This window comes from Solea senegalensis, linkage group LG9, assembly GCF_019176455.1.
Source record: "Solea senegalensis isolate Sse05_10M linkage group LG9, IFAPA_SoseM_1, whole genome shotgun sequence".
NCBI lineage: Eukaryota > Metazoa > Chordata > Actinopteri > Pleuronectiformes > Soleidae > Solea > Solea senegalensis.
This window is the reverse complement of record NC_058029.1, coordinates 11,170,614-11,185,310: the sequence shown is the minus strand read 5'-3', so window position 1 is coordinate 11,185,310 and position 14,697 is coordinate 11,170,614. Positions and strand designations below refer to the sequence as shown.

General features: G+C 41.2%; 1 protein-coding gene across 1 annotated transcript; it reads right to left on the bottom strand.

The window, feature by feature from the left end:
• Nucleotides 1-212: 212 nt before the first annotated feature.
• Nucleotides 213-4,462, bottom strand: LOC122774218 (transmembrane protein 74). Its single transcript, XM_044033314.1, has 2 exons — nt 4,093-4,462; nt 213-3,514 (listed from the first exon to the last, which is right to left on the bottom strand). Exon 2 carries the CDS (start codon nt 3,445-3,447, stop codon nt 2,599-2,601), a length of 849 nt encoding a protein of 282 aa, XP_043889249.1. The 5' UTR covers nt 3,448-3,514; nt 4,093-4,462; the 3' UTR covers nt 213-2,598.
• Nucleotides 4,463-14,697: the final 10,235 nt, after the last annotated feature.

Sequence of the window (14,697 nt, the reverse complement as noted above, 5' to 3'; positions counted from 1 at the left end):
AACAAAAAAAAAACATTTCATGGACATATTGGTCAGTGCGACAGACAGAGGTTTAAGTTGGAAGAAATGAGAGTCCATAGTTTGAGTGTTGCACTGTGTTTTCACAGCCAACAACACCAGGGCTGTTCACTAAATGAACCATCGCTTTAACATCTGTAATATTGGTTGTGGATTTACAGCTTCTGTGAAGAGAACGAGACAACATCGCCTCATTTGGATCATTCATTTTTTATTACCTTTCCTGGAAATCTCTTCATTTGGGATTTTATTGCCATCACAAAATCTAATGGGTGTTTTTCAGGGATGTAGGCATGCTTGTCATCTCTGGTCACAGACAGAAAATGAAAAGATGTGGTAACGCCGCTTTACTTGAAACAGCCCGGTATGTGTCTCTGCAGACTGCATGTGACACTTCTAACACATGTAGTGACAGCATAGCAATGCAGCTGAATGAGAGCACGGCAACGGTGTGGCCTGGAGCTGCTCACCAACGAGTTATCCGCCTATGCATCTCATTATGTGAGGCTGACTCATGTCATTTTGAATGAAAGCCCCGGGGTCATACAGGCTGCAAGACGACTGTCGCTGAATAAGAATCATGAGTACATGTGTTGTGGAATGCAGCATTTGGCAGTGTGCATAATTATATACAAATATGAAACATTCTATTGGTTCATGCATGATTTATGAGCCTTACAGTGTAGCCTATACCCAGAAACTTGTTTTTGAGTAGAATTTTGCAGAGGTATTTATCCTTTTTTACTGTGTTGATAACCATCAGAGAGAAAGTTGCTCCCACACTTGACTTACATTGGACAGAAACTAAAATCTTCCTCAACCACGAAAAAGAATTTGCTTGTTTTGTGTCACCAAATCTAACAATTTAAGAACTACCTCTCATTTTGAGGAGGTAATTTCCTTTTTCAAGTAATGCTGGCTTAACGTTTTTAATGTAAAGCAACTCTCATGTGTGATTAGGTTTTCCCTGCTTTTATATATCCATGGTATTTCTGTCACATTTTATCAACTTCACCCTTTTGTAGTTTTACTCAGTAAGTCAAATAATGCTCGTGGGACAAACATTTTAATTGCATTTTAGTCAAAGTAAACACTTAGCATTGTAATCAAACTTCAGCCAACTGCTTAAATTAGATTTCATTCAACTCAACTGATTTGAGCAATTAAATCCGGAAAGATGCAACAACAACAACTGCAAAGCCAATTCAGCCTGACTCTAGCGAATGAGTCCGTCATTTTTTAATAAATTAAATTACATGTTGATACAGTGTTTAATGGCATTGAAAGCATCCCTGTCTGGTCAGTGTCATGGAGAAAATAGGTCATACTTTTTGTGAGTCACATGCACTTGACAGTGGTTGTCCAGGACTTCTTCTTACTTAAACATCTGCATGTGTGCGACAGTCTGTGTGACCCCAATTATCAGAGGCTCTGTGTGGACGTTTCTGAACTGACTGTGTATAAAGATGGATTAACACAGCATTTCCCTAAAGAGAAGCCAGAGCATCTTAGTGGATTCAGTATAGATCATAAATCCTACCCTTCTCCACGTTTAAGTATACTTCCAACACTTTTGTGTTTCAGATAACTTTGGATTTGAGCCGTTATTTGAAGCTATAAAAACAGGTTGAGTCGACAGCTAAGATATAATGATGGCATTATCCTAGTGTTGTCAACATGGCTCTACTCTCCAACTACACTACAACTCCAGGGGATCACCAGCACCCGATGGCAGCATCAATATGCAGGATATTTTAGCTCCATTTTGAACAGTGTGAGGAAGTAAAGACATGCCGTCCAATGTGTTATGGCCACACTAACACCTGCACATAAGACGGTACTATACGAGAACCCCACATATGCTATGTGACTGGTGTTGTCCATGCACACATTGCAAAAAGGGGATATAGGAAAAGCAGCTGAGGCAAGGAGGTCACACTGTGCATGTCAGCACTGTCCTGTGTAGGCATTGCTCAGTACAATCAAACCAACATGGAGCTTTGGCTCAGATGCACGACGCCAGGATAACTGGCTTGCCTCAGCACTGCACCAGAGAGGGACAGTCACTGGATATCACCTCAAGGACCACTGAGCTGATTCTCCCACTTCACAGAGGACAGGGACAGCTATAGCCTCAGTCAGCCATTCCTATTTTACACCCTCCATACACCCACTTTCCTGCCCAGGGGACACAAGCGTCCCTGGCTTCCTGAAATGTGTCTGTGCATGATTTTGCTGTTGGAAAGATTTGCATTAAATATGAATAGCCTTAATAATAAATGAAGGTTCTCGGAAATGGCATCCTTACAAAAACACAAAATGGTTTGTGACCCAAAGCTCATAATGGTGTTTTATGGTGTGGTGCCACTTTGAATTATATGGAAACAATTTGGCTTCATATTTTGTTACTATTGATCACTTTCCTTGTCCATTCAACCTGCCAATGGAGACATAACTGAACAAGAGAAAGATGTTCTTGTATCTTGACTCTCATGTTTGTGTGTGAATGCCATTAGTTACTCAGTTATACACACACGTGTTTATATATGCAAAGCAGTTTTTACTAGGAAGAGCAGCGTTTTAAGTCAAAGTTTCCTCCATGTCCTCCTCCTGCAGGGACAAGTGTGCAGAGGAGTGGCTGGGACTGGACCTGGTTTTCAGGCTGATGGAGCCATACTGTTTGGCAGAGCGCTTAGAATATGCTATGACTCTCCTCCTGTACATTTCTCCCTTCCACATGGAGATCATTAAAAGCGTGGAGAGCACGACGCCGCCCAGCGTGAGTAGGCACAGTCCCGCTATGACGCACCGGTCCAAGTGGGCACCTATCCGGGCGCTCTCCATCTCCAGTCTCTCCATCTCCCTCGCTGACACACTGTCGCGGTCCACCACTACATCCCGAGGCACTGCGTAGGAGATGATCACCAGTGAGATCCCAGTCACCAAGAACGTGACTGCACTGATAAAGCCATAGTCTGTAGAACTTCCCGAGCCCTCCCCGAAGGAGAGATCGTCCTCAGACATGAAGGAGAAGTCCGGCAACGTCTCGGAGCAAGGCTCGCCGTTGCGCACGGGTCTGTGAGCACTTCTGCAACTCGTCTCCGGGCTGGCGAGTCGCAGGTTGACATTTTCATCAATGCAGGTGAACGATGTCTCTAATTCCTGGTCGCAGCAAACTCGGACTTTCTCGTCGCCGAGGTGGCCGAGTGTAAGCTCCGCGCCGCCCTTGCGCGGCGCCGTCCTTGGTGCTGAAAGGCACCGGCCATTGCAGCTGCGGGCCGAGTTACAGGCAGCCTCCCCGGGGAGCGCTCCTACTGTTGATCCGCCCGACTTGCGGCCATGCAGTGCGCTGGAAACTCGGTCAAGGACGTCGGGAGGATCAGAGTGTTTGCCCTCCTTATCTGCGGGAAGCAGCTCGGTAGAAGCCATTCGATTATCGCCGCCCGCCGGTTCACTCGGTGCCTTCCACCCACGATGTTTTCACTCCACAGCATCCCTAATAAGACATAACACAGCTCCAAGTTAAAGGGTGCATCTTAATTAGATTGCTTTCGCAACAAAGCGTGAAACCTTCGACCCAATCGTGTGCAAAACGCGTGCAGCAACTTCGGTAAAACTGAAATCTGCGGCAGAAGTTAAAAGTTGATTAGTCGATTTCGTTTAAGAGGAGCCACATTGAAAGGAGTTTATAGAGGCTGTGCTTAGACAAATTCCTCTGTATCCAATTAGGGAAACAATCCATGTACAAACCGAGATTAACGTAGTCCATTGTAATTCCGTTTTAAAATGGACACTGATTATATAGACTGCAAAGGGTGGATAAAACATAATCACACATAGAACGATATTGAACATTTAAATGAACAAACCCACAGTTAATCTGCTCCATATAAAATAATCTGCCTTGAGTACAAGCAGTGCTTCCAAAATATGTGTCGAAGCACTCCCTACTTTTCTGCAGGAGACGTGAGATGCTCCTCTGCATGAGGATGCAGTCAAGCACGAGCCGCTTGTTCTTTCTTTATTTATTTATTTATTTATTTATTCTCGGTAACCAAATAGAAATACACTCACCGCGCTACTCCAGCATCCACCGCCGCCTTCTCCTCTTCATGGCTGCATCAGAGAATATGACATTGACAGATTTTATTTTGAAACAAAGACTCATGCGTTAAAATGCGTTGGATAGCTTATGTTCTATTCCCACACACACACACGCACACACACAGTGGTGCTGTGGAGCAGCTCTGTGCTCTCAGTTAGTCCCTCCCACACACGCACACACTGAGCCTCAGCTGAAAGGAGTTCCTGCTCTCTGTGTGAGCAGATTGAGTCAAGTCAGGGTTTGAAAGGAGTGTGAGTGTCAGATTTTGTACTGTCAGTGTCCTTCTCGTAGGGTTTTACAATTATCTGGAGATGGAGAGCTGTAGGCATGAACAACCAGTACTGCAGAAATCAGAAATATTTGATATTTTTAATAGCATCACAAAAGTTATATGATATACTATGGTATATGATGTATTGCTCTATATGCTCACATAAAGGATGTTTTGTCCTTGAGTAGTAGGACTGATCCTCCAGTCTACAGTAAATATCTAACCGAAGATTTTTATTGTGAGAGAAAATTCCAACTTTAAGTTTAATTACGCACATATTCTTATAACCAGACCTGGTGTTCAATATAAACAGCCATAACTTAAGAATAAGACACAAACTCGGCGCCACATTCACTATCTAAGTCTTACTAACTGTACGTATCAGACCTGGCACGCTGCTCGCCAGAATCTGCGACGATGCCTCTCTTTTCAGATGTCAGGCATTGGCTCATTTCTCCTTGGATCTGAGCTGTCTGCAATACAATTTTTCAACTTGACTCATCACTGGCACCAGAGGTTCATCAATGATCATCTCACCTGATAATTAAAACCTTAACATATATAAAGTGAAATTGCAAATCACAATTACATCATCCATCTACTACCACTTTATCCTCCAGGGGTGGCAGGGGTCGCTGGTGCCAATCCCAGCTCACGAAAGGCAACGTTTACCTTGGACAGGTCGCCAGTCCATCACAAGGCCACCATTCACTCTCACACTCATGGTCAATTTAGAGTGTCCAATTTGCCTAACCCCCAAATCTGCATGGTTTTGAACTGTGGGAGTGTGCAGCAGATCAAAGCGGAGAACCCAGAGAAAAGCCATGCACACACGCGGGCAGAACATGCAAACTCCATGCACAAAGGCTTGTTCTGACCGGCTCGGGACCGGCTTCTTCCTGCAAGAGCAACAGAGCTTACCTCACAATTAGATATTTAACCCACAATCAAGATCACATACATACAATCATCTATATGATGTCAGGTCATTCCATCATCATATCAGAGGAAAATGCCCCCATCTGTTGTTCCCAGTATTGTAAAACAGCATGTATCACACGCCATCTGTTCTGCCATGCTCTCAGAAGATTACTGGTCACTGTGTCAAAGCCACAGTAATCCATGTTTAATCCAGACATGTAATAGTTCATCCTATCTGTGACCGTGCACACGGAGGCTAAATCTTTAAGAAGGCTCTTCAGAGAGTTTGTCTCTGTCGCAATAATAAATGATTACATAAAATTGTTGAAAGTGTAAACGAGGTGTTTAATAGGCCCTGTGGCTATCATCGGCCATTAAAGAGCTTAATCTCTCCCCAAAGTGAATATTCATTTGCTGACTGTTCCACCTTCTTTTAGCACAACCAGGCAACAGCTATAAATATAGTTGCCTCTTTCCCCGGAGTCCATAGTGGCTGTGTGTGAATGGTTTTGGCTCATTTCCCAACAAGACTCAATTTAACAGATGAATAAAGGGAGAGGGAGACGTGTGAGAGAGGGGGATAAAGAAAGGGAGTCACAGGATGACAAAGATTTACTCCACCATTTTTGGATCCACATATTGTTTTTGCAGAGGCACAAGCTTGTTATAGACCGATGGACGGTAATGGTTTATGTTGCGTATGGTCAGACTGCAGTCAATTTCAGCTGAGAATGACTTGTCTGAGTGGGTTACAACAGCTAACTATCAGATGCTATCTGTCTGCAACAGTGCACCATTTTTCCTGTTGGCAAGGACAACAAGCTTGTGAGAGGAGGGGCAGCTGAGAAAAGTGTGTCCAACCACACGTTTGTACTCGTACAACAAATAAAATAATAATAAAAAACATTAGTGTGGCACTGTTTTTCCTTCAGCTGGTAGCAGATATCGTGGTGTGATGCAGAAGGGGAGCAGAAGTATGAATTATAAAGTGAATGAATGAATGAGGGCCTGGCTCACTTCATCTCACCTCCAGCTGCTCAGTGTCCGACAGTAGCTGACTGGGCCACTAATAAAATTAATGGGTATGAATAAATTCAGCTGTATAAGTGTGAAACAGACTGGAAAACCCCCAGTGGCTCCTTTTTTTATTATTATTTAACCAGACAAAGCATTGAGATCAAGATCTCTATTACAAGGGTGACCTAGCCAAGAAGTCAGCAGCACACGTCATAATAAAAACAGAGTTCAAAAGAGTGCAGTGTTCAATGCATTGCCCATTGTCTGACATTGAAGATGGAACGAAAAGCTTTGAGTGACGGGACATGACTTCACATATTTTCAGTTCATTTTCTAAAGTATTCCAGGCAAATATAAATGCTGTTTCCCCCCCCCAAATCAGTTCAAACTCTGGGGACAATCAAGTGATAAATGCCTCAAAAGAATGTGATGCATAATGGATATTGGTTTTCTTGTAGCAGAGGGCATATATAAGAAGAAACCAAGCCAAGAAGAGCCTTATACTAAATCATGGCCTCGCCCATGTTTGCCCACATGGGCTTCCCATGTCACTAAAAACATATGGGACCTGCATAGTTGGCCCACTTGATCAGCACAAGTGAGCAAAGGCCACGGACAAACACACTTGAGACCCATATCCGCATGGACATGCTGGTTGGGCTGCCAAGGATGAGATAAGACACACGTGTCATATTGGAGTTAAAGTGGAAAATAACAGTGTTGTTTGTCATCTCCAGGAGTTCAGTAATCTACAATATCTACATTAGGTTCATCAATCCATTTGCAGTAAAACCCCCCAACACTGACAACTGCATTTAAATCAATTTTAACAGGCGTTATATGCTTTTTATAGAGCTTCTATATACACTTCGTTTCTATGTTCCTTCTACATATCATATTTTAAATATACACTCATTAAGCTCACACTGTCTACCACTAATAACAAAAAGCCTGTACTGCAAAGTTAGCTGAGTTGGCATTTCACATTTTCAACTTGTTAAACTGCTTACAGAAAAAGCAAAGAACATCTGTATTTACAAAGAATTTCCACTTTATTTTAAGTATCATATTTTACAGTTGGATATTTAATAATATAATATATAGAGTGTTGTTGCCTGCTAACCATAAACCTGTTTTCGGTAGTTAATGTGTAGCAGTGTTTCATGCTTGACATTTAGTTTTAATCCTCCAGTGTTGGTAAATGAAAGGGTGAGACCTTATTACAATATGTTCATTCAACGGATGGAAAACAACCATACACACATGTTCTCAGCCACACACATCCACGCCGTTTAAAAAGGTATTTACAAAATGTGTTTGTGTTCGTTTAAGAGCAGTTAAAATACACGCATCACATAGACACTAAGGAGGGTTAGATAAAGAAAAGGTTACAGAGCGTAAAAGAAGAAAAAGCAGATTGAGGTTTACTCTGGATTATATCTTCTCTTTTTGAAATTGTGTTCATGTGGTGGTGGTGGTGGCAGACATGGGTATGAAATATTTAGCACTCAGGCCTTCAAGTTAATTTACAGTGACACTCTAAATTGAAGCGATGTGGCTGGCTTCAGCTCAGACGCTGCGGTGTAATGGAAACGCAATGATGGCCTACAGTCCCTGACAAAAGTCTTGTCACTTATCCATTTTGTAGAAAAAACAGCTCATAACCTACCTTTAAATTAATCCATTGGTTTTAGAAATGGCTCATATGAAAGCTAAAACCCTCCCAAATCATGTTCAATATACTAAAATAAATTTGCTTCACTGAAGAAAGATTGATCATTTAATGAACACAGAAAGGTCAGATTTTGGTAAGACAAAAGTTTTGTCGCCTACAGAGAGTAATGTGAAAATTGAACAAATAATTTACTTCAAATACAAAAATATGCTGCATAACATCAGCAAATTAAGCAGTGGTGCTGTGAGATCCATATTTAATATCTTGTATGACTTCCATGAGCTTGAAGGACTGCATCCATGCGGTTCGATAATGATTCATACAAGTCATCAGGAATAGCAAAGAAAGCAGTCTTACATGCCTCCCAGAGTTCATCAAGATTCTTTGGTATTGTCTTCCATGCTTCCTCTTTCATTCTACCCCAGACATGCTCAATGATGTTCATGTCTGGTGACTGGGCTGGCCAGTCCTGGAGCACCTTGATCTTCATCGCCTTGAGGAACTTTGATGTAGAGGTGGAAGTATGCGATGGAGCACCATCCTGCTGCAAAATTTTTTCTTTTATGTTTGGGAATGTAAGAGGGAGCTAATACTTCTTGAAATTTTAGGCTATTGATATTGCCTTCCACCCTGCAAATCTCTCACACACCCCTTTACTGGATGTAACCCCAGACCATGATTTTTCCACCACCAAACTTAACTGTTTTCTGGGTGAATCTCGGATCTATGCGGGCTCCAGTAGTTCTCCTGCAATATTTGCGGCGGCAGTGATGTAATTCAACCGTAGATTCATCTGAGAAATCCACCTTCTGCCACTTTTCCAGCGTCCATCCTTTTAGCAGGCTGTGGGCCTTGGCAAATGCCACACATTTTTTTAATTGCCTTTTGTTAAGTGATGGTTTCTGGGCACAGAGGCCATTTCGAGACAGAATTCTACGAACTGTTCTGGTTGACATGGGGACTTGAGGTGACCAGGCCTGGTGAAGCTCTGCTGCAGTGGAAAAGGGGCTGGCCTTGGATTTTCGAGCAGTTGTCTTGCAGGGTCTGCCGGACCTGGGCTTGTCAAAAACATCTCCAGTCTTTTCTAATCTTTTTCTTACACTTTGTATTTGATGCTGAGACACATTGAAGTTGTCAGCCACCTCAGCAGTGGATCTGGTCTTCAGCCTCTTGATAATCAACGCTTTGGTCTCAGGGTGAATCTTAGGCATGTTGTCAGAGGTCAAGTTGCAGTTGAAGTGAATGTCTGGTGTGATGGGGTTCTTTTTATACACACCCGCTAATTGATTGATCAATTATTGATCACAGGAGAGGCTGTAATCTAGGATTGGGTGCATCATATGACAAGGCGACAAGACTTTTGTCTTTGCAAAAACTGAATCAGTGGGCTTTACCAAGCTGTGAACGTTAGAATGCTTTTCAGAAGTTTCATTTGGCACCAAAACATTACTTCAAAAACTGTTGGGATTAAAATTAGCCATTTCTTGTAAAAAAAAATTGATTAGACATATATTTAAGGGGCACTTAAGGTCAACTTGTACCCAGGCGACCTGACTTTTGTCAGGGACTGTACTTAGTGCTCTGTGCTGTTCACCGTGCTCACAGGACGACCGGTGTTGATGCGCCTGACCTCGCTGACAGTATTCTTTCGCGTACTTTGAATATTGTAAATGTCTATTCAGGCCATCCCTCTGCAAGTCTTCCTCCCCCCCTCTCCCCTCTTGCAGATCATATCGCAATATGAAATCATTAACACTCACTCAGAGTTTCCTCCGCTCCGTCTGCTGTGCACAGCCTGAACAGCTCTAAATATTGCATCTAAATTTAATTACTTGTACTGTAAGTGGCAGGCAATTATCAGCCTGAGTCACTATTACTCATGCACATTATATTCCTGGATTTCTTTTCTTTTTCTGTCAGGTGATTGTTGGCTTATCCATACAAGGGCATTTGTCTCTTTTGTTACCTTTATTTTATATTGTACGATTGTATTTGTGGGCCACACGGTTGGTGTCGTGGTTAGCACTCTTGCCTTTGCAGCAAGAAGACCCGGGTCCGTGACCTGGTCGGAACAAGTTTGCATGTTCTCCCCGTGTGTGCGTGGGTTTTCTCCGGGTTCTCTGGCTTCCTCCCACAGTCCAAAAACATTCGACCATGACCTCTAAATTGACCATGAGTGTGAGTGTGAGAGCGGATGGTTGTTTGTCTCTATATGTGGCCCTGTGATGGACCGGCAAACTTTCCAGGGTGTGACCCTGTCTATTGACCCTGTAACCCTCATGTGATGGATGGATGATTGTATTTGTATCCTGTATTCTTAAGCTTATTCTGTTGTATCTGTTTCTGTTTTAAATGGCCTTATTATCTCACATGTTTTATGGTGAGATTTTGCAACCCACTTTCCAATGTGGTCTTCTTCCACAATAAACTGACTCTGATGTGTGTAGACAAAGATTTATGCTTCACTCAAAGATACGAAAAAAAACCCAGCCTTTTGTGATTAAGTAAGCCGAACCTGATAATTAATGCAACCATTTTGTCGACTCATCTTCTATTTGTCGTCGTCTTTTTTATCATGATTAATGTGATCTTATCCCACACGCCACAGCTGCTTTTGCATTTTAACGTCAATAAATCTTAGCGGTAATTGTCTGTCTGGTCTTCTGCTTCTCTGCCTTTTATCTGGAGCACTGATTATCTCATTTAGCCATTGTGATGACACTGTGTCCTGATTATAAAGATGCTGGATCCTCTTTGTTATGACAAACATTTCAGAGAAGGGGAAGCTTTCATTCATTAGGGAAATGAAAGTCTTGAATTTAGGCCAAAAATGTAATTTATATTTGGTCAATATGTAGTGTGCCAAGCAGTAAGTAATCAACTGGCACCACTGCCATTGATAAAAATGTTTGCTCCTGAGATGTTTACCGTGAATATTCAATCAAGAACAAAAAGGTACCTCTCTCTTAAAAGCTGCAGAGGATGAATAATGCGGTGTATTAACACAGAAGTAGCTGCTGAGAATTTGTAAATACATTAAGACCATAAGTGATTTGTAGCTGTGCAAGTCTGGTGCAACTATACAGTCACTTTACAGCTGTAGTTGTTTGTTTTATGTCCTGCTGTGATCATTCAATAATACAAAAAAAAACTCCCAGGATGTAAAATAACAGTGCCAAGTCTGAAATAATGCATTTCATAAATATAAATGAATATTGAGATCAGGGCGAAGATATCTGAGAAAAAAATTTATAATTAAATAATTCAACAGCACTAAAATGTAAATAAAGGGTAGTGAATGTTGCTTTTCAAAGTTATTTTTGTTTTGTAGTGTTTTAAAGTTATAATCAAAGTATATTCACTGTGGTTTAATGTGTCAGTAGCAGCATTTGACCACGAGGTGGCAGCAAAGATCCATTTGCAATGTTGGAGGAAAAAAGCATCACAATGTGTGACTATTACATCAAGTATACTGACTATGTATAATTTTGAGTACATACATAGTACATATTATTGTAAACTGTCAAACAGTCAAGAAAATTGTCAACTTTTGTCTGTTTTATTGTTGATAAAGTTGTTAATGTTGAACTCTCTGCAGGAAAGTGCATCAGTATATACTAGAACATCTACACAGGTTTTTAGCTGTTTTTGGAATAACTTACAGACTCATGTTGCTACTTTTACTTAAATAAAACCTCTGAAAACCTACTTGTGTAATAATATTCATTATCATCACCATCACCAAACAGGATAATAATGATAACAATAGTAGCAGCATCAGAACAAAACATTTCCATGTGTTAATGTGTGAACTTGGGTGAATGAGGGAAGGCTAGATATCCAGTGAAAGTGATGTTTTCAAACCAAATGAATTGTTTATCAGGCTTACATCAAAAGTCTTGCAGTTACTTTCATAAAGCACAATCTGAGGGGGACACTGGTTTGTCATCTTTAAGTACACTTGGTTCAGAGATTAAAATTCCTAAGCCTTGGACTTGAATCATTACAGACACAAGAACTCCCATTAGAAAAATCAATATTCTCTCTCAGGATTACTTTGGAAAGCCTGCAGTCTCTGACAGCAATTGCAAAATGTCTCACCCACACATGAGTTGTGTGATTTTACCTCTTGACCCCTTTGGGCTCTGAGGAGTGATGACCTCCTGCCAGTAGAAAGCACTTCATTTAGTCCTCCACTGATGTGATGTAATAGACATGGGGAGGATCAATACACGGGTGACAATGAATTAATACCACGTGGTAAGTTATGTCTACACCAATATTACAAATTGAATGTAATCATAGGGGTTAACCAAGATTGGGGGCACTTAAAATCATGATAATCTACTGCTGATGTTATTCATATCTATCCTCAGATCTGTGTGATAACCTGTCCACAGGCTTGTATCCTTCAGGCAGTGCTAAACCTCCAGGGAAGGTCACATAGACAGTAATATAAACAGCTGCATCGCCTGCTGTGCTGAAATCTGAGTCATTCTCAGCCACTGCCTTCCATTTTCATTCAAGCCCATGCTGTTATCACAATCACATTAATCTATACCGGGGTTGAGACCTCAGCCAGAATGTTTGTCTTTTCGTCGACAAGCGGGAGGGAAAGTGACGAGCAGTAAAAACATAAACATGTTTGCCTCGTTTGTTGTTGCATGGTGGATTTCAAGAAGACTGACATGTGCGCAGACAGTTGAGGACATCGTTTTTTTTCCCACCCACTGATAAGCAGCTATGTCTGACCCGTACGCCTCTACGTAATGTTGTCAGTGTTTTCAGGAGACCTCATCCACCTGTTTGTACTGTACTGTACACGCTGTAATCAAAGTGAGCAGCATGAAACCTTGTCCGTGTACTTGTCTAATGAGCATGAAAAGTAATCTAGACACAGGCTGATGGGAGAATGAGAGACACATAGAAATACAACGGAAAATGGGAGAATGCATCACACAGACTGCTGCTGCCGCTGTGCTCTCTGTGATTCCAAGTCACGCTGATTCCTTTATAGAGTCACCACTTGAGATGAAACGTTATATCAATACGCACACAAAATAATAATATGATCATATTAATAAAAAGTGGCATCGTACTTATTGTAATTAATATTACATCTGCATGTGCATCCATCACTGTAACAGTATTATAATTTGGTAGCATTGGATCAATAGGTCTCAAAATTAAATTAAAACTTGACCTGACTCTATTTTATGGAATTGCTTTTTCTTGATTAGATCCATGGGCTTTAGAAGCTGTTTATATCTATATATGTCTGTATACTGTATAGATATATATCCTTAACACAACACAACTAAGTTAATTAAAGCAAAATAGCAAAACCAGTGAAACCCAATAATTGGACATCTTACACTTGCTCTATTTGAGATAAATAAGAGCCAATTATAGCCTTGATTCACTTATTCTACACTAACACCATGCAGTGTCACCCTCTGGACTCCCCCATCATACAACATCTCCCACTCGCTCTCTCTCTATTACGTATATGTCAGCAACTACAACTCCTCCGATGACATGTCACTGCATTATAGTAGGCAGCTCATTCAGGCTGAGTTTCTGGAATAATGATGCCGCAGGTCTTTCCTCCCACCTGCTACTGTAAGACACTGTACAACCAGCATCACTCTCAGTGAAACCACATGTGTTATATGTCCCTTTTTTTTAATAATCCACAGACACTTCATATCAGTGCGATATATTATATCCTCAATCCAAAGCGGTTCACTAGTGTTGACATTGTATGCATTATTCTATTTCACTGTCATTCACCATTTATGTTGTGCCACTGCAAGAAGAACTGTATATTTTGTTTTATTAAGTGAGAAATGATCTTGCCTTATCTTTTATTTCAACTTATCCTATGAAGCATCACTTTATGGTGTATAATAAATACTTCATTGCATCTTAGTTCTGCCCATGGCTAAGAGGAAATGATTTAGGCTTGTAACCATGAGGGTAACAGGTTCAAATCCCAGACATGGTATCACATTATTAGATGCTGCATTCATTAATTAGTAACAAAACACAGCAGTTAACACCATGGAATGAAATTCTTACTTCTCCCTCAAACATAACATAAAACAAATATAGGAACGACAATAGGAATAAAAATAAAAGTAAAAATTATATCTAAATAAAGTAAGCTTTGTTATATTGTTGTATTAAAAGCAGAATCACAATGTTTTTTGATGTGTTATAAGACAATTGTGAGGTGTTTATACACTGAATATGGAGGTGAATAGGTGGATAGATAGAGATATTTTAAACACCACAGCACGGTGCCTCAGCGGGTGAGTCGCTCACATGAGGAGGAGACAGATCGTGGATCCAGTGTGTCGCCCCGTGTCTTCACAGTGAGCTGGTGTGTGTGTGTGTGTGTGAGAGAGAGAGAGACTGTGCACGAAGCTCACTCTCAGTCGTCTGGAGTGGGGCGCGGTGGGTTACAACACGTCCTCCCTCTGCAAACTTCAACTACAACTGCAGCACCATTCACTTCGTTTTTCTACTGTTTTTATTTTCTTCTCGTGGAAAATTGGAGGTTCATAATGAAACACCACACACTGGATTTCGTGGAGAAGGACAAGCAGTAAGACTGGAAAACATCTGGATAAAATTAAGTTTTTGGAGGATTTAATGACTTTTTTTTAAATTATGGGGCCTCTGAAT

What these genes read in the sequence shown, in the direction of transcription:
- LOC122774218 (XM_044033314.1), bottom strand. Translation starts at nt 3,447, where the DNA reads ATGGCTTCTACCGAGCTGCTTCCCGCAGATAAGGAGGGCAAACACTCT.